At 37.0% G+C, this 26907-nt stretch overlaps 1 protein-coding gene across 7 annotated transcripts in view; it reads right to left on the bottom strand.

Moving 5' to 3' along the window:
• The window catches only part of KDM4C (lysine demethylase 4C), a 290608-nt gene that overhangs the window by 60645 nt on the left and 203056 nt on the right, over positions 1 to 26907 (bottom strand). For all 7 annotated transcript variants that reach the window (XM_035893611.1, XM_009638241.2, XM_035893595.1 and 4 more), the window contains 2 exons: positions 21185 to 21240; positions 17944 to 18052 (listed from right to left, as the gene is read on the bottom strand). In XM_035893611.1, the coding sequence (XP_035749504.1) occupies positions 17944 to 18052; positions 21185 to 21240 (165 nt within the window). The remainder of the gene's footprint in view (positions 1 to 17943; positions 18053 to 21184; positions 21241 to 26907) is intronic.

The raw sequence follows: 26907 nt of genomic DNA, 5'->3' as shown, positions 1-26907 counted from the left end.
TCCATATTCTTTTAGTCACAACACCTCTGGAAGACTACATCAAATCCCACTAAAATACAAATAGAATCATGGAAGAACAGAAGCATGGGGAAAAAATAGGAGATATTTTTTTTCCTGATCTAGATAGTGTGCCCTGCATTCAATCCAGAGTACATTCCACTGCAGATCTAAATCTGCAGTTTTCTCTTGGCTGGCTGAAGGCTTCCACAGAGATCAAACCAAATGGCACAGAGAGACTGAGCAGCCTATGAAAGCAACACTCAAGAGAACCAGCATGAGGCTCAGAGATTCTTATGGACCTTATGCCATCAGAAATTGGCCACGTAGGAGCTGTTGTACCAGGTAATTTTGTTTTATCTAAGTCTAAAGCTCTAAGCCTGTATTGATACCCCAACCCAGGTGCAGGCCCTTGCACTTGGCCTTGCTGAAGCTCATGAATTCCTGAAGTTGAACCTCTGAATGGCATCGCATCCCTCAGGCATGTCAGCTGCACCGTTCAGCTTGGTGTTGTCTGCAATTTTGCTGAAGGTGCATTCAATCCCACTGTCTACATCATTGATGAAGACATTAAACAGTACCAGTCCCAATATGGACACCTGAGGGACACCATTCATCACCAGTCTCCATCTGGACACTGGGGGGGCTGACTGCTACTCTCTGGAGGTGATTATCGAGCCAATTCCTTATCCAACAAACAGTACCTCCATCAAATCCATATCTGTCCAATTTTGAGAAAAGGATGTTGTGGGGGACCGTGTCAAAGGCCTTACAGAAGTCCAGATAGATGACATCTCTACTCTAGCTCTTCCATTGTCCACTGATACTGTCACTCCATCCATGAGGAAGAAAAGACAGATTACAGTTGTAGGTGACTGCCTTCTGAGGGGATCTCAGGAACGGAGTTGTTTAATATATTCATCAATGACATAGCGAGATTGAGTGCATCCTCAGCAAGTTTGCAGATGACACCAAGCTGAGTGGTGAGGCTGACACACCAGAAGGACGGGATATCATCCAGAAAGACCTGGACAAGCTGGAGAGGTGGGCCTGGGTGAACCTCATGAGGTTCAACAAGGCCAAGTGCAAGGTCCTGCACCTGGCTTGGGGTAACCCCTGGTATCAATACAGGCTGGGGGATGAAATGATTGAGAGCAGCCCTGCCAAGAGGGACTTGGAGGTACTGGTGGATGAAAAGCTGGACATGAGCCGGCAATGTGTGCTGGGAGCCCAGGAAGCCAACCGTATCCTGAGCTGCATTAAAAGCAGCATGGCCAGCAGGTTGAGGGAGCTGATTCTGCCCCTGAACTCCACTCTGGCGAGACCCCACCTGGAGTACTGCATCCAGCTCTGGAGCCCTCAGCACAAGAAGGACATGGAAGTGTTGGAGCGGGTCCAGAGGAGGGCCACAAAAATGATCCGAGGCCGCAGCACCTCTCTTATGAGGACAGGCTGAGAGAGTTGGGCTTGTTCAGCCTGGAGAAGAGAAGGCTGCGGGGAGACCTGATTGTGGCCTTTCAGTACTTAAAAGGAGCCTATAGGAAAGATGGGGACAATACTTTTAGCAGGGCCGGTTGTGCCAGGACAAGTTTAAACTAAACCAGGGTAGGTTTAGACTGGATATAAGGAAGAAATTTTTTACAATGAGGGTGCTGAAACTCTGGAACAGGTTGCCCAGAGAGGTAATAGAGGCCCCATCCTTGGAAACATTCCAGATCAGGTTGGATGGGGGTCTGAGCAACCTGATCTAGTTATCGGTGTCCCTGCTCACTGCAGGGGGGTTGGACTAGATGACGTCTAGGGGTCCCTTCCAACCCAAAACATTCTATGATTCTATGATTTTTGGAGGTGGTTGTGATACTGGGGGTAGGCCCTTCTGACCTTGGCAACCCTTCTGGTGTAGGTGGACCATCATCCACATCATCAACTGACTGGCATTCCACATCCAGAGCCTCATACCTGCTGTACAGAGGTACCTGGGAAGGCGAGGTGGGCAAGGAGGGGGTTTGCCTGCCACCCTGAGTGTGGACTTGCCTCCATTCACTCCTTTCCTTTAAGCTACCGCCTTCAGCCTGGCAGGGGAAGGATACAGGATCCCTTTGATCTTGTTTTTTTCTCCCTAACAATCTGTAACCTGCTATGGAGAATTATACATTCACATTCCTAATTATTTTAGAATAAAGATCTACTAAGGAATTGCAATATAGGAAATCATGTACTTTATAACCTTTCCACAAAATAAATAAATACTAGTGTTTATGCCTGTAATACAGCATCAGCACCTGTAATAAAAGCTGAATTTGAAAAGATTGTTTACTGCTACTCTAATTTTAAAATATTAATGTAGAACGTTAATCTTGATACACTTTCATTCAAGTATTTTATTATTCAATCCCCTAATTCTTCAAATTTCACTATATGACTGTCTTGTTCACCAGAGTGAATTCCTTCTTCATGATTAAATATCTGGACCCATAAAACTGTATTTGTTCTGTTTAGCAACAAGATCTTTTCAAGTTTTTAAAGGATCTCAGGATTATTCCATGCAGTAATCTGACCTTCCAACCAAATCCTAAGTAGCACAGGGAAATTTGAAAAAGTAACAGAAGCTATACCTAAGAATTTTAAATGATATAAAGAAGTTTCTATGAAACAGAAATCAGTGACACAGAAACACAATAAAAACATTTCTAGGATGACTTTCCCCGATGATACCTACCATTTTGATATTGTCTAAATGATATACACCAACCTTCTAATGACAAAAAATAAAAAAAACAAACCAGAACTAAAACTTTCTAAATTTTCAAAATTTTTTAAAGCTTGAAACAGAAATTAAATCAAGCTTTAATTCAAACTAAATATTTTGGGTTGCTTTAATGTTTTGTGCAAATTTTAAAAATAATTCTGTATTTCCATGAAGACCTAAAATTTTCCATAGTGTAAAGAATCTATACAGCTCTAAAGAAAATCCCAGACCTCTAACGTTCCTATTCTCAGTAAAAACATTAATCAAGAAACATTAGGTGAGCTGTTGGTAAGCTCTCAAACATGTCTAAAAGTACACTATGATCATTCCTCCTTCTTTGAACTGGTCCCTGCAGAAGAAGTTTAAGGTCTCCCCACCCAAAGTATTTCACTCACTAGGAGTCAGCAGAAGAGAGTGTCAGTTCAGCTCAACTACATAAAACTAAGCATAAAGAAAATTTCTACAACAAATTTGATAGCACAGAAAACAGCTTTTAGAGGACCAGCTTAAGCCTGGAACAAATTCACTCAAGAACTAAGGGTCAGCTACTCTCTTAATCACTTTCCAATCACAGGGCACAGCATGTACTATCAAGATTTCTGTCCCAAACTGATTTGATATAAGTAAGCTATAACGTCTGCACTAAAAAAAAAAAAAAAAAAAAAAAAGGAAAAAAAATAACCTGCAAAAAATTGGTATAACGACATGCTCTGAATATTCACGCCTTGGAGAAAAGGCAGTATAAATACTGTGGATACCATGCACATTGTTTCATAACTACTTGGAAGGTTCCCTGATGCTGTGATGAGAGACCTGACAAAAGATCTACACCAAAATAAAAATTGTAACACAAGCACTCAGTCTAGTATAATACTAAATCATCTTGCTGATTTGAAAGGAAAGGACCTTTGAAATACCTTTGAACTATCTGGAACATAATGGTTACCATACTTACACAAAATTTAATTCCAGGCCATTAAAATTTTAAAGCAATGGCTACCTTCTGTATCATGTAAGTAGAGCATTATGTGATAGCATAATCACAAAATGCAAAGTCAAGAAGTGGGTGGTTTCTTTTATGGATTTTCAGTTGACAGCCATCAACATATAGGCAACTCTGAGTAATAAAATCTTCAGGAAACAATAACCGTTTTATATACCTAACTTATGTTAAACAGGTCACAACACACACTAGGTAAAGAAAGTTGTTATCGAGCAGAATAAAAAAAATAGATCTTCAGGTGTGACCAGTACACAGTGCTCCCTAAGTTTGAATTTCCAACTGCTGGACAAATATAGCAAGCCGAGAAGGAGATCACCTGTGAGATCCCTGTTTTACCAATGCTACTACTATTCTCACAGTGACAGTGGACTATTCAATTTACTGCACATACATAGATATTATCTATGAACATGTAAGTACATCTAGTTCCATTACCAAAACTAAGTAATATTTAAAGCTTTAAAATGTTGTGATACTGATTTAAGAATTCAAACATTTTTGGCATAGCCATTTTATGCTCAGATTTTGCTGCAAAAAAGAATTTAGAAACTAAAACACTCAAAAATTGTGTAGCTGACCATCCAAATGAACTACATGGACAGTAATCATTCCCCTCAGTATCTTTAGGTTATGCAACTTCTTCCTTTTGCTTAGATACAATATTCTCTTGCACTTTAAAGTTTTCTCCCTTTTCTTTCAAACAATAATGATTAAGGTCAAAAATATTTAGCAATTAGCTGCTTTGCTTACAAAGCACTCCACAGTTCAAGATTCTGTATTGAGAGATGGCTCAATTCCTGCTTTCTGATCTTCAATTTAAAAAAAAAAAAAGGCAGAAAATCAGTTTGCAGTATCAACCCTCCTTTCATACAGATGAGATATATTGAAAGTTTACCAAGTCTCATCCATAATCCCATTGACTGCTCACTAACCATTTCATCACGCTCAACTTGACAAGAATCTTGATCTTAATTTTCCCCTTTTAAAGTAATCCGTTAGCAAGAGATAAATATCTAATATATCTCCCTTATTTCTACATTGCTTACCTGCTCTTGTAATCTCTACGCTTTCATTTTGTTCCACTTATTCTGAAAATCATTATGAAACAGGGCTGAGACACATATATTTGGCAATACTTGAACAAATGTTTGTAATTTACCAGGAGCTGTCTAGGACGGCACAAAGCTCTGAATTATAAAATGTTTGGACATCAAGTACTACTCTGACACCTGCTTGCACGCTAGTCACGATTACTCAACTGTATAAAAAAGCAAGGAAAATCTGGAAAAGTAATAGCTGCAAATATCACCCAGTGAATAATCACTTGCAGTGTTTATTGCTGTTTTGAAGTAACACATCAGGGATCCTTTCAAAGTTCCTATATTCTTTGACATTGTCACCCAAACTGGCTGAAAGATGGCCCCCAAAAAACTAAACCACAATAGCTGGAAAAAAAAAGAAAGTGTTAAGTTTGTGTCATTCAGTTACAGTAACACAATACAGTAATGCAGTAGAAAACAACCTGCTGGCTGTCTTACTTCTGCTTTCATTGACTTTAGAAACAATCATTTAAGTAAAACAAGCATCCATTTAGAATAGTCATATATGTTCTAATTAAAAAAAAATCCACAAAATTCAACAGATTTTTTTATATATTTAAATGTATATCTTTTAATAAAACACACAATACTGCTGACAAGCAGGAACTCAAATAATACATGACATACATGGAATAAATTCTGTGCTGCATATTTAAGTCAAACTGTATAAAAACAACTGAGGTCTTAAATAGCTTTTTGTGCATTTTTCCAGTCAACAGCAAATCTGTGAAAGTGATAGCTAGTGACCAAAGACATTCTGCCTTTTGCAAATGGAGAACCTCATTTCTCTGAGATGAAGAAAAAGAGCTACAAATCCTGAATTCAGAAGCTTGAAGTACATTTCTATAAATGTGTTTACGATAATAGATTATGTCATAATGAAAGGATTTAAAACAGAATGGAAGCTTTAGGACACCTCAAATCACTAATCTGATAAGAGGGGGGAAAAAAATAAAAATCTTGAAATTAAATGGCAGAGGCACGGAAATTAGACAACAGTTACCATAAACTCTCTAGAGCAAAAATTCTATATTCTCAGTGCAGAAAAACAAGAAGTTACTGACATCAAAAAATGACCCTGAATCACTCAGACACCCAATCTCTGTGCCAAAAGAACAAATCAGTCAAATCTTTCTAGCTTTATATATTCTGCTAAGTCTCCAGAAGAAACACAAAGCATGAAGTAAATATATATCAAATAATTACTTCCACCTCTGTGTGAGCTTGACAAGTGGAATTTCATTTTCTTAAGCTTCCCTTATCCTAAAATGCAGTATTATCTGCATGTGTATAGGAACATGTGTGCGCACGTAGATGTATATGCATGTAAAAGCAATGCATCTAAGCATGTGTGAGCTTACATGGGGGAAGATGAACACTCAAAGTGAAAACATGGGATAGCAGATTTCTTCTGTGACATATTCAGTAAACTTTTAGCTTCTACAAGCATAAATTTCCCATTAACTTAACAAGACACATCCAGCAGAGAGTTGCAAATTTTCAATTTCTATTTAAAAGCTATCTGATTTCTACTTCCTATAATGAGATCATTTCTACCATGACTAGTTAAAGAAGTAGATGGAATTATTGCAAACAGAAAATTCCTAAGGGTAAAAGAGATTTGCATGATAGTTATCTCAAAGGCAACTTTCACAGTGACCACAGTATTTTTCAGATAGACAGGATGTCTTAAAACTGTGATGCTGAACTGGAAAATGTACATTATAGACAGCTCTGATTAGGATAAGTCTACACTGCAAGTTGTGTTATAGCAGCAAAATTAATTAGCCAGCAAACAGATTTCAGTTATAAAAAGAAAAGACCTCTCACAAGGATAGAAATACTCTTCCATGAGGGTCTAAAAGCAAAAGGCTCCCAACTAAAGGACATCTGCAATGTAAGTCAAGCCTTATTACTCAAAACAGATCTGGAAGTTCTCCAAAATCACATACATGCTGCCTAGCCTCAAGACTCTGTCATTAAGGAATTGATATTTAATATTGAAGAGGAAAACCAACAAGCTATAGACCAGATGGTTAGCTGGGTATCATACAGAATCAGGAAATATGAATAATTCTTCTATTTGTTCCACTCCCTCTAGCCATCATTTCTATGGCTAACATGTTGTCCTAACATTAAAATAAGGTATACAGCTACAGTTCTGTTAAAGGGATGACAAACATGAGACACCATGCAAAACACTAAAGGTTCATGTGTATTAACTCTTCCCCAGGAAAAGAATGTCTTTACAACAAAAATTCTATTTGTAATGGCTTCTTTATTTACAGCTCTGTCAAGTTACACTTCCACAGGAACACATCTCCTGTTATTGCTCTGATGACCAAAAATCCAGTCTAGGATATTTTTCAAAGCCTCTACTTTTGTTCATATACCCTTATATCTACACAAAGTTGAAATTTATGCAATATAAAGCTAACATATTCATCACTCTTTTTGTGAACTTTACGCCAATTTATGTGTGATTTTGTTATGGCACCTTTGGACACCCCATTTTCCCTGCTGAAAAAACAGAAATGCTGGCTGTCCACCAAGAGAACTTTCTGTCATACAGTGTCACTCTAACATACAGGCTACTGGTGAAATGGGAAGATGATGTAGGCTGCTGTGCCATCATTACAATGTTGACATCGCTTTATGACTTATATTATATGTCAGACTTGGACACTGTAGTCTCTCAGCTTGCCAAGTGCCCTGCTGTGATAAGGTGCAAGGAATAAGTAAGCTGCTTAAGTTCAGAGCTGACAAGACAGATGTAATGCTTGCTGGTAATGAAAACAACATACAGCCATTCCTGAAGACCACACAGTTAAACATACTGGATGTGCCTAGCAAATGATCTCGCACCACTATGTATATAGCAGAAAATACGCTGCTCCTCCACAGAGACAAAATGTTGTTCTCTGTCATTTAGGGTAATTTAAGACACTCATCTATAGTTCAAGCTGTGGCTATCTAAGAGACCATACCTTCTTCTGATAACAATGGGATGCAAAACAAAACAGCAGGATGAAATAAATGACTGTTAAAAGAGCCACACTGTAAACAAAGGGAGAACAAATCACTAGCCTCTAAAAGAATGTGCCATTTTTCTGGTAATAAAACTCATCTAAAACAGATACCTCATACTTTTTCTTGGAAACTGCATATACAGAAAGCTCACAGAGAGCTACTTCAATTCACGGAAAAACGTAATCCCTGGCAGCAGTTCAGCAATCATTCCTTGCTCTTTGAAATGAACATTAACTTGAGTTACTTCAAATCCCCAGAATTTGCTGCTCAACTCAACTTACTACTTTCTTCAGCAGATCTTTACAAATATTATTTCAAATAGCAGTCAGCTTTCTAAAGGAAAACTAATATCTGTTCATGTAGACAGATTCTCAAGCTTATAAACTAAACTGGACCTTTTTCACTTCAGGGAACAGCTCTGACAATAACGTTCCAAGCATCACCACAGCAATGCCTTGTGGCACAGAACTTTAAACAAGAAAATGACAGAAAGGAAAGTGGCTTAAAGTACTAAAAATCCAAACTTAACCTCTGAAAGCTAAACATTCACACTGAACTGAGTTTCCAACTATTTCCAATTATGTCCAAATAATTAATTTAGCAATTATTCATCATTCTTTCCTTAAAACACACCAAATCCATAAACCAGCATGTAGCATAAGTAACAAGCAGGAGGGGCTGGAAGTGACTGCACAGCTGGAAAGCTATGATCTAATAGTTATCACTGAAACTTGGCGGGACAAATCATATGGCTGTAGCACTGCAATGAAAGGCTATAAACTGTTCAGAGGGACAGGCAAGGAAGGAGGGGCAGGAGATATGCCCTCTATGGACTGATTGCACAGAACCGTCTTCAAAAAACTGCGATGAACAGGTCAAGAGCTTGTGGGTGAAAATTAGAATCATAGAATCATAGAATCGTCTAGGTTGCAAAAGACCTTTAAGAACATCAAGTCCAACCATTAACCTCACACTGCCATCCCACCACTAAACTATGTCCCTAAGCACCTCATCTTTCTTTCTTTTAAATACCTCCAGGGATGGGGACCTGACCACCTCCCTGGGCAGCCCATTCCAGAGCCTGACAACCCTTTCGGTGAAGAAGTTTTTCCTAATGTCCAACCTAAGATAAGGTCTCCCCTCAGCCTCCTCTTCTCCAGACTAAACAACCCCAGCTCCCTCAGACGTTCCTCATCAGACTTGTGCTCCAGACCCCTCACTAGCTTTGTTGCTCTCCTCTGGACATGTTCCAGCAATGCAACATCTTTCTTGTAGAAGCCAAGCCAACAAAGGAAACATCATGGTTGGTGTTTATCACCCACCATCCGACCAAGGGGAGCCTGTTGGCAAAGTGTTCTTACTTCAACTGCAGGAATCATCATGCTTGCAGGCTCTGATCCAGCTGGGAGACTTCAGTCACCCTGACATCTGCTGAAAAAACAGCACAGCAAGCTGTAAGCAGTCCACAAGATTCTTGGAGAACATCAGGGGTATCTTCCTAATCCAGGTGATAGACAGCCCAACCAGAGGAGAAGCATTACTGGACCTGTTGCTTACAAACACAGATGAGCTACCTACAGACGTCAAGATTGGTGGCAGCCTGGATTGAGGGATATGGGCCAGGTGAAGAGTAAAGTCAAGACCTTGAATTTTAGGAGAGTAAACTTTCAGTTGTTTAGGGAATTAGAGGATGGGAAGAAAAGCTGGAAGGGTTGGGGTTGTTCAGCCTGGAGAACAGAAGGCTGTGGGGAGACCTTATTGCAACCTTTCAAGGGAGGCTTATAAGAAAGACAGGGAAAGACTTTTTACAAGGGCCTGTAGTGACAGTACAAGGAACAACAGTTTTAAACTGAAAGAGGGTAGATTTAGATTGGATATAAGAAAGACTTTCTTTACAATGAGCATGGTGTGATACTGGAACAGGTTGTCCAGAGAAGTCCTGCATGTCTCATCATGGGAATTGTTCTAGGTCAGGTTGGACGGGGCTTTGAGCAACCTCATCTATTGAAAGATGTCCCTGCCCATGGCAGGTGGGTTGGACTAGATGATCTTTAAAGGTCCCTTCCACCCCAAACCACTCTATAATTCTATGTTCCTAGAGGACATAAAACAGTGGGACTTCAAAGGAAAAAAAGGAAAATGGGGTGATATATAAACACCCACTGCTGTTGAGAAGGAATGTTGTTTTTTAAAATGTATGTGATGTGTATATAGTCAATAGCACAAAAAATTTCTTCAAAACTGCCTAAGACATGGATAATAAAGAGGTACATTTCTAGAAGATTGAAAAATACATCTTTATGGTCTCATAAATCAAATTTGTAATAATTGCAGTGATGGTACATTTTAAAATAGCTGACATAAACTCTTAACAACTAATGTAACACTGTATTTTCAAAATATTACACATTAGGCAATATTTTTCTCAGCAAGACAGTGACACCAGTATTGACAAACAAAAATGTAAACAAAGGCATAAAGTGACTTATCAAATATTACAGTATGTGCAAAATTCAGACTAATAACCATAGAAGGAGATCCCGATAGGATCTGCTACCTTACCATTCCAATTAGATCTTTGAAATGAATACCCATAAAAATTAAGCTTTGGTATGAAATACAACCATAAGCCCTTTTGCTCTTTTGGATAAAAAGTATTATTGTCCCCAAATACTCAAATCATATTTTAAAGTGGACTCTGATCTTTAAAGCATGTAAGCACTTCTGAAAGCTTTATCAGGAGATTTAAGATTTAAATAAACATAAGCCAAAATAAAAGTAAACAAATTCAGCATTTTTTTTTTTAATTTAGAATGTTATAATTTTTTTACTGATGCAAAGTAAAACCATTTAGATAACTTGTGATCCTCAAGATAATCAGTTGCTACTTTGCTGTCGTCAGACTATTAGAGCTCAGAGAGTTATTCCATACTTGACAATGTAGAATATTATCTATGAAATTAAGTTATTCTTTACTCCCAACCTTATCATTCAATTCAAAACTCAGTATTTAATTTAGCTCTTCAATGACATTCACCTCTGGACATTTACCTGTTTAACTTTTCTCATAAACTTGTTGCATTACTGCCCATTTGTGTGCAGATACAAAAAACCCCACATACATGATCTCATCTATACACAAATATCTATTGTATAGACAGAGATGAACTTCGAAGCATATACCTGACTCTATCAGACCTACACATCTTATAACGGATGATTAATCATTCAGATCTTTAAAAATTTCAAAGTATTTTTATAGGATAAATCCATTTTCTTGTGCATAAAGTCCTCTCTGCAAGTGAAAAGAAATTCAGAGGACTAGTTAACATTTTAAACACTCTGCTTTCATTCTTACAGGCATGTCCGTGTCTTCAGACATTATCTATAGTCACGCATGTCTAACATTTTCCATATTTTTCATAAGACTTAATAGTATGGTACCACTGCAAGATACAAATTTGACAGTTTGCAATAGGATCTGCTCATTGTAGCAAATTATTCTGACAGTAAGTACTATACAGCCAGCAGTGTACATCCTTCTAACATACTTATTAAAAATCTTATGAACGCTGTGACTAAAGCATGTACACTAAATTGTATTTTGTACATGATTGCAATGAGTCACTACATTTTTAATGAATTATATATTGCAGTAATCAACTACTGCATCATTTTTAGTTTAACATTTTTTAAATCAAAAAGTATGCTGGTCAAAGCTATTTCATTAACAGTTTTAAAACAATTTGGAAATATTTTTAAATCTGTCTCAAGATTTCTATTTTACTCCCATTGCCTGTGAATGTGCATGAATTAGTTAATGCATAAATTTATGTATGGTATAATGATTCTCCTCAATTGTCCTTCCAGTAATGTTTTTGGAAATATTGAAAAGTAATCAATACCTCTTTGTATGACCAGAAATGCACAGCAACACTGGTATACATCACTGCAAGTGCTTCTTTACTCTTTCACAAACACAGCTGCAATAGTTCTACTACCCCACTGTAGTTTAACAAATGAATTTCATTACAAATTAGAACACAGAAGATGAGCAGTGTCCTCAAATGTCTTTAATCCTTTTTAGGTTTCATACATCATTAAAATAGAATGACAGGCAGGAGAATATTTGCTCGTTCTTTTAAAAGCTCATACACATTTTTGCTTTGATTCCATTCTTCAGTGGCATACCACAGAGAAACCTCTGTATTTTCAGAATTGATGTACCTTTCAAAACTATAATCTTTGGCTTTCAAGCTCACTATTATTTGCCTTCAGGTGCAAATTTTCAAGTGTATAGGCTTCTAAAAAGAACTTTACGGCTTCAGTCAGATACTGAAAGGCTTGTAGATCAGTCATCATCACAGTGTAAATTTCTTTTCAAAATAATGTTCCTCACTCAGAGTACACTTGTGCTTATATTCGGTTCGCTTGTCAAATACAAATTTGAGGTCATCAAAAGCTTCAGGGCAACTTCAGCTATTCCAGAACTCATTTTCTACCTCTATTTTGTTGGAGAAATAGGATTTCAAATGTAAAAATAATAGGAAACTCTACAGATAAAGAAACAAAGGCATCTGATGTGCATGTCTCAGTACAGCATTGCAGTGACTGCTTGTAAGGACAAACTCAATCCAATACCCAAGCATTTTAAAACACTGAAATATGAAAGGTAGATAATGTATTTTGTTATTGACTCGATATGTATTCTATTCAAACCATGATTTTAGAGTTGACATCTTAAATATATAGGTTCAGGAACAGATGCTAATGATTCCATTTAAATGTTTCTTTTGTAACAGATGAACCATTTAAAAGCTCTCATTTACAGTGCCTACTGTTCATTATAAGTCACATGTCTGACAAGGGTAAATCACACTAGGCTCAATATTCCTGATGGCCTGTATTCCTTGGCCATATAATAGTAAGTGCTTTTTATTTAGTGGCCATATAATAGTAAGTGCTATTTTCTGTGTTTTATTAAAATAGAATGACGGACAAGAGAGTACTTACCATTTCTCTTAAAGGCTGAGTTTATGTTTGAGAGGTCACTCTGATTTTTTCATCTCCAGAGACTTTTTCACGCAGCTATAGTTCATATTTATAATTAGAGCTGAGTAATTAGCACTCTTTGAAAGCAGAGACTATCTAGGTACTTGGGGAAACGCTTCTCCCTTCCCAAAGTAAAGTCAAGTTTTATCATTGACTTTGACACACGCAGGAATCCACAGTCTGTCTTCTATGCCACAAAGCCTCGTACATATAAATAGTCAAGGAAAACAGGTTTTCAAAAGCAGGAGTTCAAACCCAAGCTTCTCTTGGAGACTTAAGGACAAATGGAACAAGGCAAAAATAAAATAAAGAAAACTAAACTCAGCCAGAAATGCAAGTTTTCTTTGCTTTGGGTAAACTGTTAGATGCCGTTAAACTGTGTTGGGATGGAAGCTGACACCACACACATTAATGGCATAAACTCTCCTCCAAATCTAACGCTTGTTCCAAATTCCCACCAGCTGAAACTGCATATATGTTTAGACAAATTTTGTGTGGTCCTCCCTCCATACCATCACTTCTCACCAACTTTGCCTCCCTTCTATCTGCTCTTAAGGTTTTCACAGTGATTAAACAGTATTTTAAGTTGGCATTTGTGTATCTCCCATCTTTTCAGGCTTCCTCATATATCTGCTGTTAAACTTGGGAGACCACTGGTACAGAGACCATGTGAACTAAGTGTCTGCAAAGCATCTAGCACACTGTAGTTTATGTAAAATAGTGGTTTAAAACGTGTGGTATGGTAAAGTATATCCCTACAGCCATTTTATTTTAGACCCCATGCATAAACATCTGAATTCAATATATTTGTTTCCTAGCTTGATAATCACAAATTGTCATTCTGCGTGGCTATTGAAACCCCAAGTGTCTAACAGCTGTGACCATCCAGGCTGTATCTAAAGTAAAGGAAGAAAGCCTGACTCTCTGACAAGAGAGACCAGAACAACCTCACTTCCTCATTCACAGAAATTTCAAAAAAAGAGAATAGGTATAGCCACAAAGAGGTAAAGAGAGAAACTACAAGTTATAGCATCTTTGTGGGATGTTCTCTATACTGAGGTTGCCTGGGAGGCTTTTTGCTTTCAGATCAGAAGTTAACAGTCCATCGATAACATGGGTGTACACCCCTAAAATACAAGTGATGATACAACCTGTTTTATTTCAACACAGAATGTATCACATTCTTTTCTTTCACATTCCCCTATGAAAGACAGAGCACCAAAATCTTCTATTAGAATTGATTTTGACTGTTTTCACCCACTAGCATTAAGGAATAATTTTTAAGATAATTAATTTTTAACGAACATTTCACTGTAATGTAAATTTTCAGCAATGAAAGAACATGTCATGTAACCCACTGAGAAAACCTAGGGAAATAAGAAAACAATTTGGCATTCTATAAAAACCCACTAACTTGCAAACATTAAACAGTTGCATAAAACAATTTTAAAGCTATGAGCTAGTGTAACCATAACACAAATATTGATGTTTACTCTGGAAGAAATTAGTGTATACTGAATATTTAATAATGGAAAGATTGACAGGAAACACACTGATTCCAACCCAAAATGTGTAGTGAATTAAAACTATTTAACAGCAATCGGTATACATACTAGCTAAGCAATAAAAAACAGCCTACCAGTATGTTCGTGTTTGCACAGATGTTACTTAATTTGTCAAAAATAAAACATTGACTTTTTATTTCCTTTGATATTGCTTTGTAGACGCTACATTAAAGAAAATGTCAGCTCAGCCTCTACAGATCTCTGTAGATGTTCTGCTTATTTGGGTTTCTTACTCCTTCACAGAGGGAGAATGAAGGGGGGGAGGGAGGAAAGAAGGAGGGGAGGGAGGAAGGGGGAGGATGGGGATAGAAAGAGAAATGTTTAAAACAACTAGAACTGTTTGCTCCTCCATTGTAAGATCTAATTCTGGTATGGCTGCATGCTAGAATGTAAAGTACCCTTTTGTATTTGTTTTCCATTGTTTTCTGCTCATTTAAAAAAAAATTCAGCAAAACACATCCTGAGTTTTGTAAAGTAGAGATGGCATAGTAGGACAGCCCACATTTATTAGCTATCCCATGCTTTAACATAAAGAGCATTACAAAAAGACCCAAAAATGTATTTTTAAAAAATGTATCATCTATGAAGGCTCTGTATTGACAAACAATGTACAAAACTTGCTTTTGCTTATACAGTGAACACTCTCTGGCTTTGAATGATGGAGAATGATGAACAAGATACCCTTAACCTAACAAATACGATAGCTGTGAAGCAGGAATTGGCTGCTGAAGAGCTGTATTGGCGATCCCTACAATTTCAAAGGGGAAAACCGGCCCAGACCAATTGCTTGCAGATTCCCAGAGCTAACGTCAAAGTGTGAATCACTCAGTGTGCTTTTACAGAAGCTAACAGTGAGACAGATGGTATCAGCTGTCTACTCCAAAGATAGAGTGTATGATAATGGAGAGGATAAAAGATAATGGAAGTGGGGCCAAGTGGGGAGAAGAAAGGACAGGAATTCCTATAGAAAGAAATAGAATTAATTTGGATATAATTCCTGGGGTTCCCCCGAGGCAAAGTCAGTGGGTATGAGAGCATAACTGTTATTCTGTAGCATCGTCAGGAAGTGAAGACTAATGTAAGAAACACATTTGATTTGAGAAAGATATGGCATATATGCACAAGATTATTGACTGCAACCTCTTTAGAGAAGTAGGAACCCCATGTCTCAGGGAACAAGAGAAATAATTTACAAAAAGTATCTAATACACATTGCTTTAGAGGAATTACAAAGTATCTATGCAATTCCATCTAATACCTATTTTTTAAAATATTTTTTTACAAAATACGGAATCCTGCAATGTCATTAATTCAGGAGACTTAGTTTAGCTAAGGTCTTCGCTGTGAAACTGAGCAGAATAAAACCAGACACAGAAAATTATTTGCAACAAAAGCCAAAATTTAAAAGCAGAGAGACTGCTGGTGGTTTTAGAGCTCATTTTTCCCTGCTTCCTTTACCCAAGGAGAAACATTTCATTGGTCTATTGACATTAAATCATTAAAGAGCCTTTTGAAATGGTCAAACTGCCTACTTCCTTAAATTAGTATAAGCCTAGCTATTTCATTATAAATTCAATGTCAGAAACTAAGTCTTGGAAAAGTAAGGTTTAATGAGCCAAACCAGGGCTATAGTGCTTCTTTCCCTCACGGTAAGGCTGTCCACTACCTGCAGTAACACTGCATTTATTGCTGTTATAAAGTATCCTGCCTCTCATTTTTATTGTATACAGCTGAGTTCCTTCATCACAACATTCATTCCACTCAAATATTCAAACTCTTTTACTTTAAAAAACAGCATTAAGGAAAGCAAGTACTGTATTTCTAAACATTCAGGGACTCACAGGAGACTGAAAGGGTATATACAGCTTAATACAATCTGTAGTGCTTCAGTGTCATTTTACATTGAACGAAACTTCAAGAACTGAAAAGGCACTAAGGACTGTAAGAAATCTTCTATCAACTGAAGGAAAGAATATGAGAAATAGCTGTCAGTTATAAATAACTGATTAACATAATTGCTTCACATTCAGAAGAAATGACCTAGGAATTGCAAATCATGTAACTCCACAAATTTTTGCTCTAGTCCTTTATAATCAATAATTTAAAATTAATTCAAGCCTTTTCCAAAAGGCTCCTGTTACACTTACACAGTTCAAGTCATGGACAGCCCAGAGAATGAATTTCAACATCTGGTAAATTAAACATTCCTGTGTTTCCAACCCCTAAATTAACAATTTCCAACGAGACATGTCTGTGACTGTTTAAGATCCTCAAAAAATAAGAATGAACATATTAAATTAATTCTCAGTGCTTCTACTGGTTTTATTTTCAGATTAGGAACAACCTTTTTTATAGTAGGTTGTATACACTCTTTGGAAATGTGTTTTACACTATTTTTAAAAGGACATGTGAAAAAACAAATTCTAAAACTTCGAACGAAAATTTAGAATGGATTATCATTTGACGGACAGGCTATCAATTTAAACGACTCAAAGTTGCATCTCCACATTTAGAAATACAGCTAGAAAACAGAAAAAATAATGGATGAAATGAAATTAAAATGTAATTAAAAGATTAATAGGTCAAAAAGAGAAAGTACAAGGTCAGTTGGAGCAAGAGGCACTTTGGAAACAGTATGGGGCAGATCCAGAAAACTCACGTATCTTTTCCGTAAGATTTTGAATGGGCCGCTAATAACTTTCTTTTCTATCAGATGACATCACAGTGATGCACACACTGACAAATTAAGTAATTCTCATGTAACACAGCAAGAAAAATACTCTTCTATTGCACTTATGCATACCTTCTGCTTGTGTACATCAACCTTCTTAAATGACACTGTTATTCTAGATGCAACACAGGCTGCAACTGTTAATATCTGATGCACTTTTACTTATGTTTTCCACCAGCTTTTGCAATTCCTCAGGAAACAGGGTTCTCTTTATCCAATACAATGTCTGATCTGGTTTGTGCACATTTGTCGACACCCAGATGGCAGAGATACCACGTAACAAAGAGATCATACATCCTTTTACCTTCATAAATAGTTCCTTGAGGCAAAAATACATAACAAAAAGACCTCATAAACATGTAGTCTGTGATTTTCCCAGTCTGCTTGGGTTTCAACACTTTCATCACCAATATGGTTCCAAAACTGAAACTTTCACAGTTGACACTGGGCAAGTTTGTTATTTGTCTTTTGGGGGAGGGCAGGTTCAAACTTCTTTTAATAAAATAACAAAGGCTGTTAACAGTGTTAATGAATTGCCTCTATATGTCAAAAAGCCCATCTTGATAAAACCCTGGTTATTAATTCCTTACCTTAAACATAGTTTACTGCTCTGTACCTGGCAATGATCATCACAATTCAGGTTTTTAATACATTTCAAATATTGGAACACCTTAATAGCAAAGAATATATGAAGCATATATGAATATACTACTCACCAATTTTAATCTTTGTAAAGGTATTCTGCTAGTGTCTATCGGTGTACGTTCTGTGACATTACCAAATCTGACTTCTGGGATGGCAATTGCACATATTACATGGGCCCACCTGTGAAAAGTGGCAAGTCAAGAATACCACCAAAAAACCCCATAGAAATACAAGTGTTCAAGATCTTTTGTTACTTGCTGTGTGGGTTTTTTAAAAGGCAACCATCTCTAGATACTTCCTTACTAGGATTTTCTAAGCTTCTTTGAAACATATTTAACAAACCTTACAAAAGTACCACTTTGTGTAAATAGAATTTCAGACTGGAGTTTTATTGCAACATTTTTTTAAGTATCTTTCACGTTCAATTTATTAAGTGAAAAGGTTTTGTAGTTGTGCTATCCAGGTGCATACATTAGGACCATGCTATTTTATTGGTGTGCAATTTATCACATGAAGCATTTTGGATCAACATTGCTCAGACCTGAGTAACTATTCTTAGGCAACACACGTGATCATAATCAGTCATACAGCTATTGAGGCGTAAAACAAAGTATACTATCAAGACCTTCTGTTTACAGACACAAAGGCATAGAAGCAGCAGACTGCTCAGGTTATCACTGTAATGACCCACATGAACTGGATCGCCTTTAGCAGTGACAGTACCTGTCTGTCAAGTGCCTAGGACCAGTACTGCCTGTAAGGCTTCAGTGCAACTTCAGCAAGCTTGTCAGATGGTGCTATGTGCTTCCTACATTCATCAGAAAGCACTGCTATAACCTCCAAATGCTGGTTCAATACATAAATATCAAAATAAGAAAGGCTAGATGAAACTAAAAAAAGTCTGAAAATAATATTGAAAGCGCATAATTATATGAAGTAAAAGAGAAAGTAATAACATTTTTATTAATGAAGAGTAGCCTTCTGAGAATACTTCTAAAATCTTTTTTGGGGTGGACAACTAGTAAATCTGAAGAACAGGAAACATTTCCATTCCTCGACTCATATTTGCCTTATAACTGTCATTCACTGTACATCTCATCTCATTACCCCACTTGCTCTTTTTTTAAGCCTTGAAAGCTTGCCTCACTCCATCTTTTGAGGATTTCCAGAGACACTCATATGAGCATCTGAGCAGATTAACACGAATGCAGGATGGAGCTAAAAGAGGTAGAGGTTGATGCAGTAGAACAGAAATAATTTCTCTTTCCTGCACAAGAGTGGTGCTATTTCAATAACTCATCTTTGATAACAACATCTGGAAAAGTATAATGTGACACACAGGGACTGAACAAACTGCTGTCATGTGACGTTGGCCAAAGTGTGAAATAAGAGATGTATGTAAAGAAGTCATATTAATTAGCAAGTTATAAAGTTCAGCCCAAATAAAAGCAGATAAAACTTGTAGATCTTTCATTTTATCATGGTGACAGTTTTGTTTACGTTCCAGCTTACAGAAAAAAAGTCTTGCTTTGAGAGTTTTTCTTTTTAACTTTTAATAACACGCTTTTTCTTTTCATTGCTGCCTGCCCACCTGCAAAACTACATTGTCTTATCATCTAAGCTTTATGGGACAGAAATGCTATAAATAAAATGCCTCTCCAATAAATCTTCACCCAAAGCTTTATACTCTGACATCTCTGAACCTAACAGGACTCAAAACAATTGCTGTGTTCTGCTACCCCCCCCCGCCATGTTTGATTCACTAGCTTTTACATCTAAGTAATACTCAGCCTATATCTCTAATCAGTACGTGAGAGGGAAAAAAGGAGGGAAGGGAATGCACATCTTGGATTTTACACTTGTTTGAGAAAAAAGGCATAATTGGAACATACTCTTCAAAAACTCTCAAAAGTTTGGACTAGTAGCTAATGCTGAAAGACAGATGAAAGACTCAACAATGTGCAACAACTGTAAGGTGTTATGGAAACAGGAAAACAAGAGCTGAACTACTTTTACAGAACTCTCATTTCATTTTTACAGAACTCTCATTTCATAAATCCGTAACAGAAACCTTCAGAGGGATATAATGCAAAACCAAAGACTTTAGGTATAGTTATGCAGAGAAAGTCACTTTCTGCAAACCTCTGAGTATTTTTTTCTATGAATAAATCTCATGAAACGTTTCTAAAACATTTTAATTGATCTACAAAGAAGATGTATGTATTTTCCAAGATGCACCATGCAATGTATCAGCAGCAAATATCAAAAGGGCATAATAAATTCTACTGAGATGACACTTTTGACATTTTCTTTTTTTGTCTTCTAGTGAGAAAAGCAAGTAGCAAATTTAGGGGAGTTTAAAACAGAACTCAAAAGCAGCTAGGAATTTTCATGTGTTGGTCAAAACCTTCATTAAAACAGTTACAATGTTAATGCTTTCTGAAGGGAAGATCTGGCCTGTGAGTTTCACATAAAACCTTCTCCTAACTGGACAATTTACAAGGGTCATGCAACCAATTACAAATCACTGATAAATAAATTCTTGCCTGTTAAGTGGAAAAGAATGCTGCAGCTAGATCATCTCTTACCACTGCATTCCAAAGGGCTAAGGAAAGAGATCTGCATGATATTCCTAAGTTACTAAAATGATTTAATTAATTATGAGAAGATTCAAAAGGCACAAAGGCTGTTCCACTATTGGGCTTGAAAAAATATTAAACTGCAACAGTTTCCATTTTATCTGTTAGGGTTACTTGCTATAGTGTTCTGTCATCCAAACAGAGAAAATACTGGTGCTGTTAATAGCATAATGTCAGCAGCAATACTATTTTTGACAGTGTATGACAAAAGTGTATTTAAAAAAAAACACTTCAAAATGTAAGATTATTTCAGTATGATTCAAACTAATTAATTAAAAATACTGTTTCTATAAGTTCAAAGGTATTGTATTAAATTCTGTAATCACAAAATTTCCAGGACCAAAGAAGAAAATACACTTTGCTGTCTGGTAAGACTTGCCCATGCAAACAATGACAAATGAGCTCTCATTTACTTTCTTTACACAAAGGCCAGCAGAATAAAATTTGGAACAAGTAAGTGTGTGCAAATAGTAAAACAAATATACATTTTAGCATCTAACTGTTTCACAAAATGCCAGTGGCACATTGCAATAGGAGTAATTTTAATTCTGCAATAATTCTCTTAAAGGGACACTGTCAAGTAATTAGGTTTACAAATGCTTTGTACATAGGAAGGGCTTGGGAATAAAGTTTAAAAAAAAGCACATACAATCCCAAAGTATGTATTACTTACTTCTTGTCAGTAGTTTGCTTTAATGCACCACCTCTCAAATTGCAGAGACAGCATTCCTAAAAATAAAAATAGTGTAGAAAAAAAGTGAGCTTTATTGACTGGTCACAAATCAGTTTTATTCAGCTGATCTTAAGGATATGTAAATTGTTAATATAATTAACTACTGGGTTACAAACTGCCAGTTGTAAGCACTGCATTTTCTTACAGGAAATATACAACAATACAGAAATGAAAAGAGAAACAATTCAAATGACCTAAATAAAAATAAATTTTAGGTATTACTCATAAACAAAGTGACAGACTCATTTTGAAAGTGATACTAAATAAAAAGGCATTTAATCAGTACTGCCACAGAAAGGCTGGAATTGCCACACAGATTACTAAGGCAAAACAATGTAAAATGACACATAATTCGTTTAATAGAAGTTACTGAGAAACTGACTCACAAGCCATTGATAAAACCCAAATACTTTGAAAACGTGCTTGTTTCTGACAGTTCTCAAATTCATAAACCTGGAGAATATGGGACAAGCTTTTTTTTTTTTTTTTCCCCCAAAAGTTCCCTTTGCTGCACTATACCTTCCCTGCCATGATCTTCAGTACAGCTCCATCTGCTTTCAGAGAAGTCAGCAAGGTATATTTCAGTGGTTCCCAGATAATATACCAGAGCTCTTCCTATCTCTACTTAAAACTGTGTTTGAACAGATACACAGGCTTTTCTACTTTCCAACCCTTCTCTCTCTCTTCAGTCTCCTGCTTTTCTGAATCTATCCTTTCCCCCCCCCTCTTTTTTTTTCTCTTTTTTTTCTTGTCCCCTCATAGGAACAGATGAGAAAGTGTTTTCAAGGTTAGTTATTTTTCTTCCTGTCTCCATTTTTCTGGTCTCTACAAAGAACCAAATGTACAAAATGAAGTGAAGACATCCCATGCCTGTGTATCTATACTCAGAAAGAGAGCTTGTCTCCCAAACCTCTAAATTTAAGTTACCCTTGCAGGGGAAAAAACCAACAAACAAACAGAAAAAAACAAACCCCAAAACAAAGCCCAAAGAAACGTTACGTAATACTCCAGTCTGATCTCATCTTAAAACCTCCAATAATGAAGATTATCAACATCTGCCAGAAATCTAATTGAATGCTTTATTAATTTTCTATGAGAAAGACCTTTCCTAACTAAAAACTACTTCCTTGAGACAAGTGAATCTTCTTTGCAATTTAAGCACATCACTTTTTGCCTCACCTACCAAAACCATGGAGAACAGGTAACCCACCCTCTTACAGAGTGCCCTTTTAACTATTTAATATTATTGTAGAGTTGTGAAGAAGAGAAGTGATGTTCATTACTTTACTCTCAAGAGCCTTGGGATGGGACCTAACCTTCCAGATCACAATTCCCTTTGTAATAGTAAACACTGACTATTAAATCAGGCAACCCAAAGGCTCAGAATACCAATTCCTTCAGGTATTCAAAGGGGACTGAGGAGGAACAGGTAGTTTCAGCATATAAAGAAGAAAAATGGAACATAAGGAGGCTGTTGTTGCAGCACTGAGTGGGACCTTCAGCTTGTACTGTTTCTAACTTTTGGTGGCCTCTTCAACAGGGGAGACAACTCAGATGGGGAAGGACATCATTCAGTAGGATTTCTCCATTTGGCTACTGGAGAATAAGTAAAACTGTTTCTTTCAGAATCAACATTTGTATTCAATTAGCTGAATCTTTGTGAGGTTCTCTTGCCACATCTTGGGAAACCTGCTCTTGCATCAAGCTCAACATAAGAAGACAAAAGTTCATTGGGGGGTGGAGGGGCAGTGGAGAGAAGTGGAAGGGAGAACACATGAAGGAGGAAGGGATGGAGGGAGACAGGGAGGGAAGACAGCAGGGAGGGAGGGACAGAAGTTTATTTCTTTCTCCCCTAAGTGCCCACACTCTTGAAGGTAAAGCAAAATGGCAGGAACCAGAATTACTGTAGCACTATTTACTCTTCCATTTTTCTGTCAAAGAGAGTCAACAAACTTCATGCTATTCTAGATTCAACATGCCAAATTCAGTCTAATGTACCATCCCCTATTTTACCTTCAAATCATTACTCTTTGAAATGCTGTTAAACCACTATAAATAACCACCCATTTCTTTCCTATACATAATTATCTTCCAAATATTTGTAGATTCTTATGATATCCTAACCTCTTGGTATATTTTTTGCCAAGCTATATATACTAAATTCCCTTAACTACTCTTCAAGGTGATTCAAATCATGTTCACATTTTCTTTCTGTCTGTTGCCCTTCTTCGGATGCCATTAGGATAACAAGGTGCTGCTATCTACACAGGTATACTCTCAAGCTGTGTAAAGAACCATTACTATCTTCCTTATTCTGAATACATTTTGGTTTCAATAAAACATCACTCAGTTGGAAAATTTACTGAACTACACAGGCGAGGTAAAGACTCTCCTAAACTAAATGCTACGGAATCACATTATTAAGGCTTTACAGACATTAATTCACCATGCTGAAACTATTCTGAAATCATAACAAAAAAACTCCGCTAAAGACTTTCCAGTAAAGTACAACTCCAGGCACGGGAAATTTGCTTCTAACTGTCATTCAGTTCTGAAAAGCAAGCACTTATGTGTGAAGACTACAGCATGAAACAATCTGCAGATCTTTACACCTACCTGGGAATCCTGAAGACTACCTTAGCATAACCACAGAGAAATCCTACAGCACTGCATCCTCTTCAATCCAATTCACCTCCGAATCTTGTTTACAAATTAACAGAGGAAAGATCTACTTCTTCAGCTCTTCCTTTGAGTGATCCTGACACCATTAGTGAATGGGTCATCTTTTCTGCTATCAGTCTTATCTTTAAACAGAGCTTGGCCACTGTCCTGGTTTCAGTTGGGATAGAGTTCATTTTCTTCCTAGTAGCTAGTATAGTGCTGTGTTTTGGATTCCATATGAAAAGAGTGCTGATAACACGCTGATGATTTAGTTGTTGCTAAGCAGTGCTTAGACTAAATCAAGGACTTTTCAGCTTCCCCTGCTCTGCCAGGGGCACAAGAAGCTGGGAGGGGGCACAGTCAGGACAGCTGACCCCAACTGGCCAAAGGGCTATGCCAGACCATGTGACATCATGCTCAGCATATAAACTGGGGGGAGTTGGACAGGGGAAAGAGACCGCTGCTGGGGAACTGCCTGGGCATCGGTTGGTGGGTGGTGAGCAACTGCATTGTTCATCATATCTTAAGTATATTATTATTATTTTATTATTATTAACAACCTTCCTTTTCTGTCCTACTAAACTGTCTTTATCTCAGCCCACGAATTTTACTTTTAATTCCGGTTCTGTCCCCATCCTGCTGGGGAGGTGGGGGAGTGAGCGAATGACTGTGTGGTGTTCAGCTGCCTGCCAGATTAACCCACAACAGCCACCATCATAGTGAGATAATGACCAAGAGAACGGGTCCAACCCGTTAGTTTTATGTATGAAAGTTGGAGGTGCAAGAGAAAAACAGTAAAAATAGATGGGCACACATCTCCATGCCCACATGAGACTAAGAATATAAATGAGCCAAGCAGCATAGAAAATAATACTTAAAATGGAACAGCCATTCAGGAAGAGGCAAATACTACAATCTCCTAAAAAAGGAGCCACGCAGGACTTCTTGACGATCTGATTCCCAATTCATTTGCAGTTCTGCAGGAACATGAAGCTTACAATGTATAGGTACAATAAAATCTGCAGACTGGGGAAGAGAGCATTAAGTCTGACTCAACAGAAATCTTTGAGGGGGAAAAGATTCATTCTCCACTCTCAAATGTAAAAGTTCATTGAAACCCCCACCTGTGGATCCCTTGTGATTTTTTTTTTTTAATTGAAGCACTTCATATCTGCCATAAAAATCCTTTAACTGATTGCTTCTCTGTTTTGCAAAATAACAGTGGTTTTGCTCTTATTTTATCAGCTCTGATGTTCTTATGCCAGCTTCCTTTGACGTTATGAACTCTTCCTACTTTTAATAGGTATTTTTTACTTTTAAGTAAAACCTTAATCTGATCATCTGCTGTGTAACTTATTAATGCAACTAGAGAGAGAGAGTCCAAGGCCCTAAAGAAGTTCCACAAATCAATTAAGCTAAAGTAGCACAGAAAGACTTTATGTAAGATGATGTTGCTAACAAATTTGTCCTGAAGGTTTACTGTCTCTTAACTACTGTAAAAATAAAGAATTCTGAATTAGAGACTGCAGGAGACAGAAGCCATAATCCTTACCTACTAACTGCAGAGCTTCCACAGTAGGTTAAGAAAAAAGAAATTTTAAAAGGGGGGGGCATAAAAAGAAGAAAGGGGGTGAAAAAAAAGGCAGTCCAGAGAAAAGATAAGGTGGCTGTAAATAACCTCATTACCAGCTCAAAGACTTCCTCTATGCAGGACCTGTAAGAACCAAATTTAATCCCTTCTCAAAAACCACCTATACAAATCTTTTGTGAGTAGACGGTGGTGAGTAATAAGTGTTCACTGTCTGCTGGATACATGCTATAACAACTTAGGCCCATAAGAACTAGAAAATTTCATCAGTGTTCAAAGCAAACCTGGGTGGGAAGGACCACAGACTTAAAGCCCATTGAATCCATTCTGCAAATCATGCCAGTATTGCAATATCTTTTCCTATATCCATGCAATATTGCTATTACTTGACCTCCAGTTTCAACATACTGCAAGCAATGAAAACACAGGCGACCTGATATTTAGAAAGACTAATATTCCTAATACAGGTATACCTGCCACATATGGCAGTGAAATCACATGTACAGTAGCAATTATTACCAGTGTTCTGACAGAGAAAGAGAGTGTTCATGCATCCATGTGTGTCTGCTGTCAGCCTGTGCGTAAAAATCAGGATAGGAATGGACTTCATTATAGAGCATCACCTTAGAACATATCCAATCTCTGATTCACTATTACTTTGCAAATCTTTTAAACAAGTAATTTTGTCATCTGTATTTGCATTAAATAATAATTTCTTAAGCATATTATTTTACACTTATCTAAATTAAATCTTAGACCATTTTAAATTGCTCATCTGCTTAAAAAAATCTCCATAACATTCTAGAATTACAAAAGAAAACTCTCTCTTCCAGTATCTGTATAAAGTAAGACATGTCCATATGGTTTGCAAGCTTCAGCATGCTAACATTTCACTTGATCTTTCAGCTTTTTAGTGAAGATGATGCATTTTTTTCACAACAATACAAATCATATCCACAGTTTCTGGACTAAACACCTCCCCTTGCTTACAATGAAACAATTTTGCAACTAGCAAATCTGGTGTATTTTTAATTTCTCTGTTTCAACCACCACTAGAAACCACAGCAAAAGCCTGAAGTCAGTGTGAATTAACCATGCTTCCTTTGGTACATACATCCAAAAGATGGATCACCTTTTTTGGAACGATACGCCACTACTCAGGCATAGCTGCATATTAATTATTGTTGCATGGATAAATAGCACACAAAATCCAAGTCTGTTCACACTCATTTATATTTTAAAATGAAGGCATTTGGTTGTCTTTGAGTATTTTTTACACTCTGCCAAAATTCAAAGTTATATTGACAGTAATGCTTACAAAAAGCAGTTTTCACACTTCCATATTTGCATACTTACTTCATCAGCAATAGCATTCTGTATGAGACAGGAAGCAGTTTGACACAGCAAGGCAATA

The sequence above is a fragment of the Egretta garzetta genome, unplaced genomic scaffold (genome assembly GCF_000687185.1).
Source record: "Egretta garzetta isolate BGI_Z169 unplaced genomic scaffold, ASM68718v1 scaffold250, whole genome shotgun sequence".
In the NCBI taxonomy this organism is placed as follows: Eukaryota; Metazoa; Chordata; class Aves; order Pelecaniformes; family Ardeidae; genus Egretta; species Egretta garzetta.
Note: the sequence above shows the minus strand (reverse complement) of the source record. Positions and strands in the feature narration are given on the sequence as shown.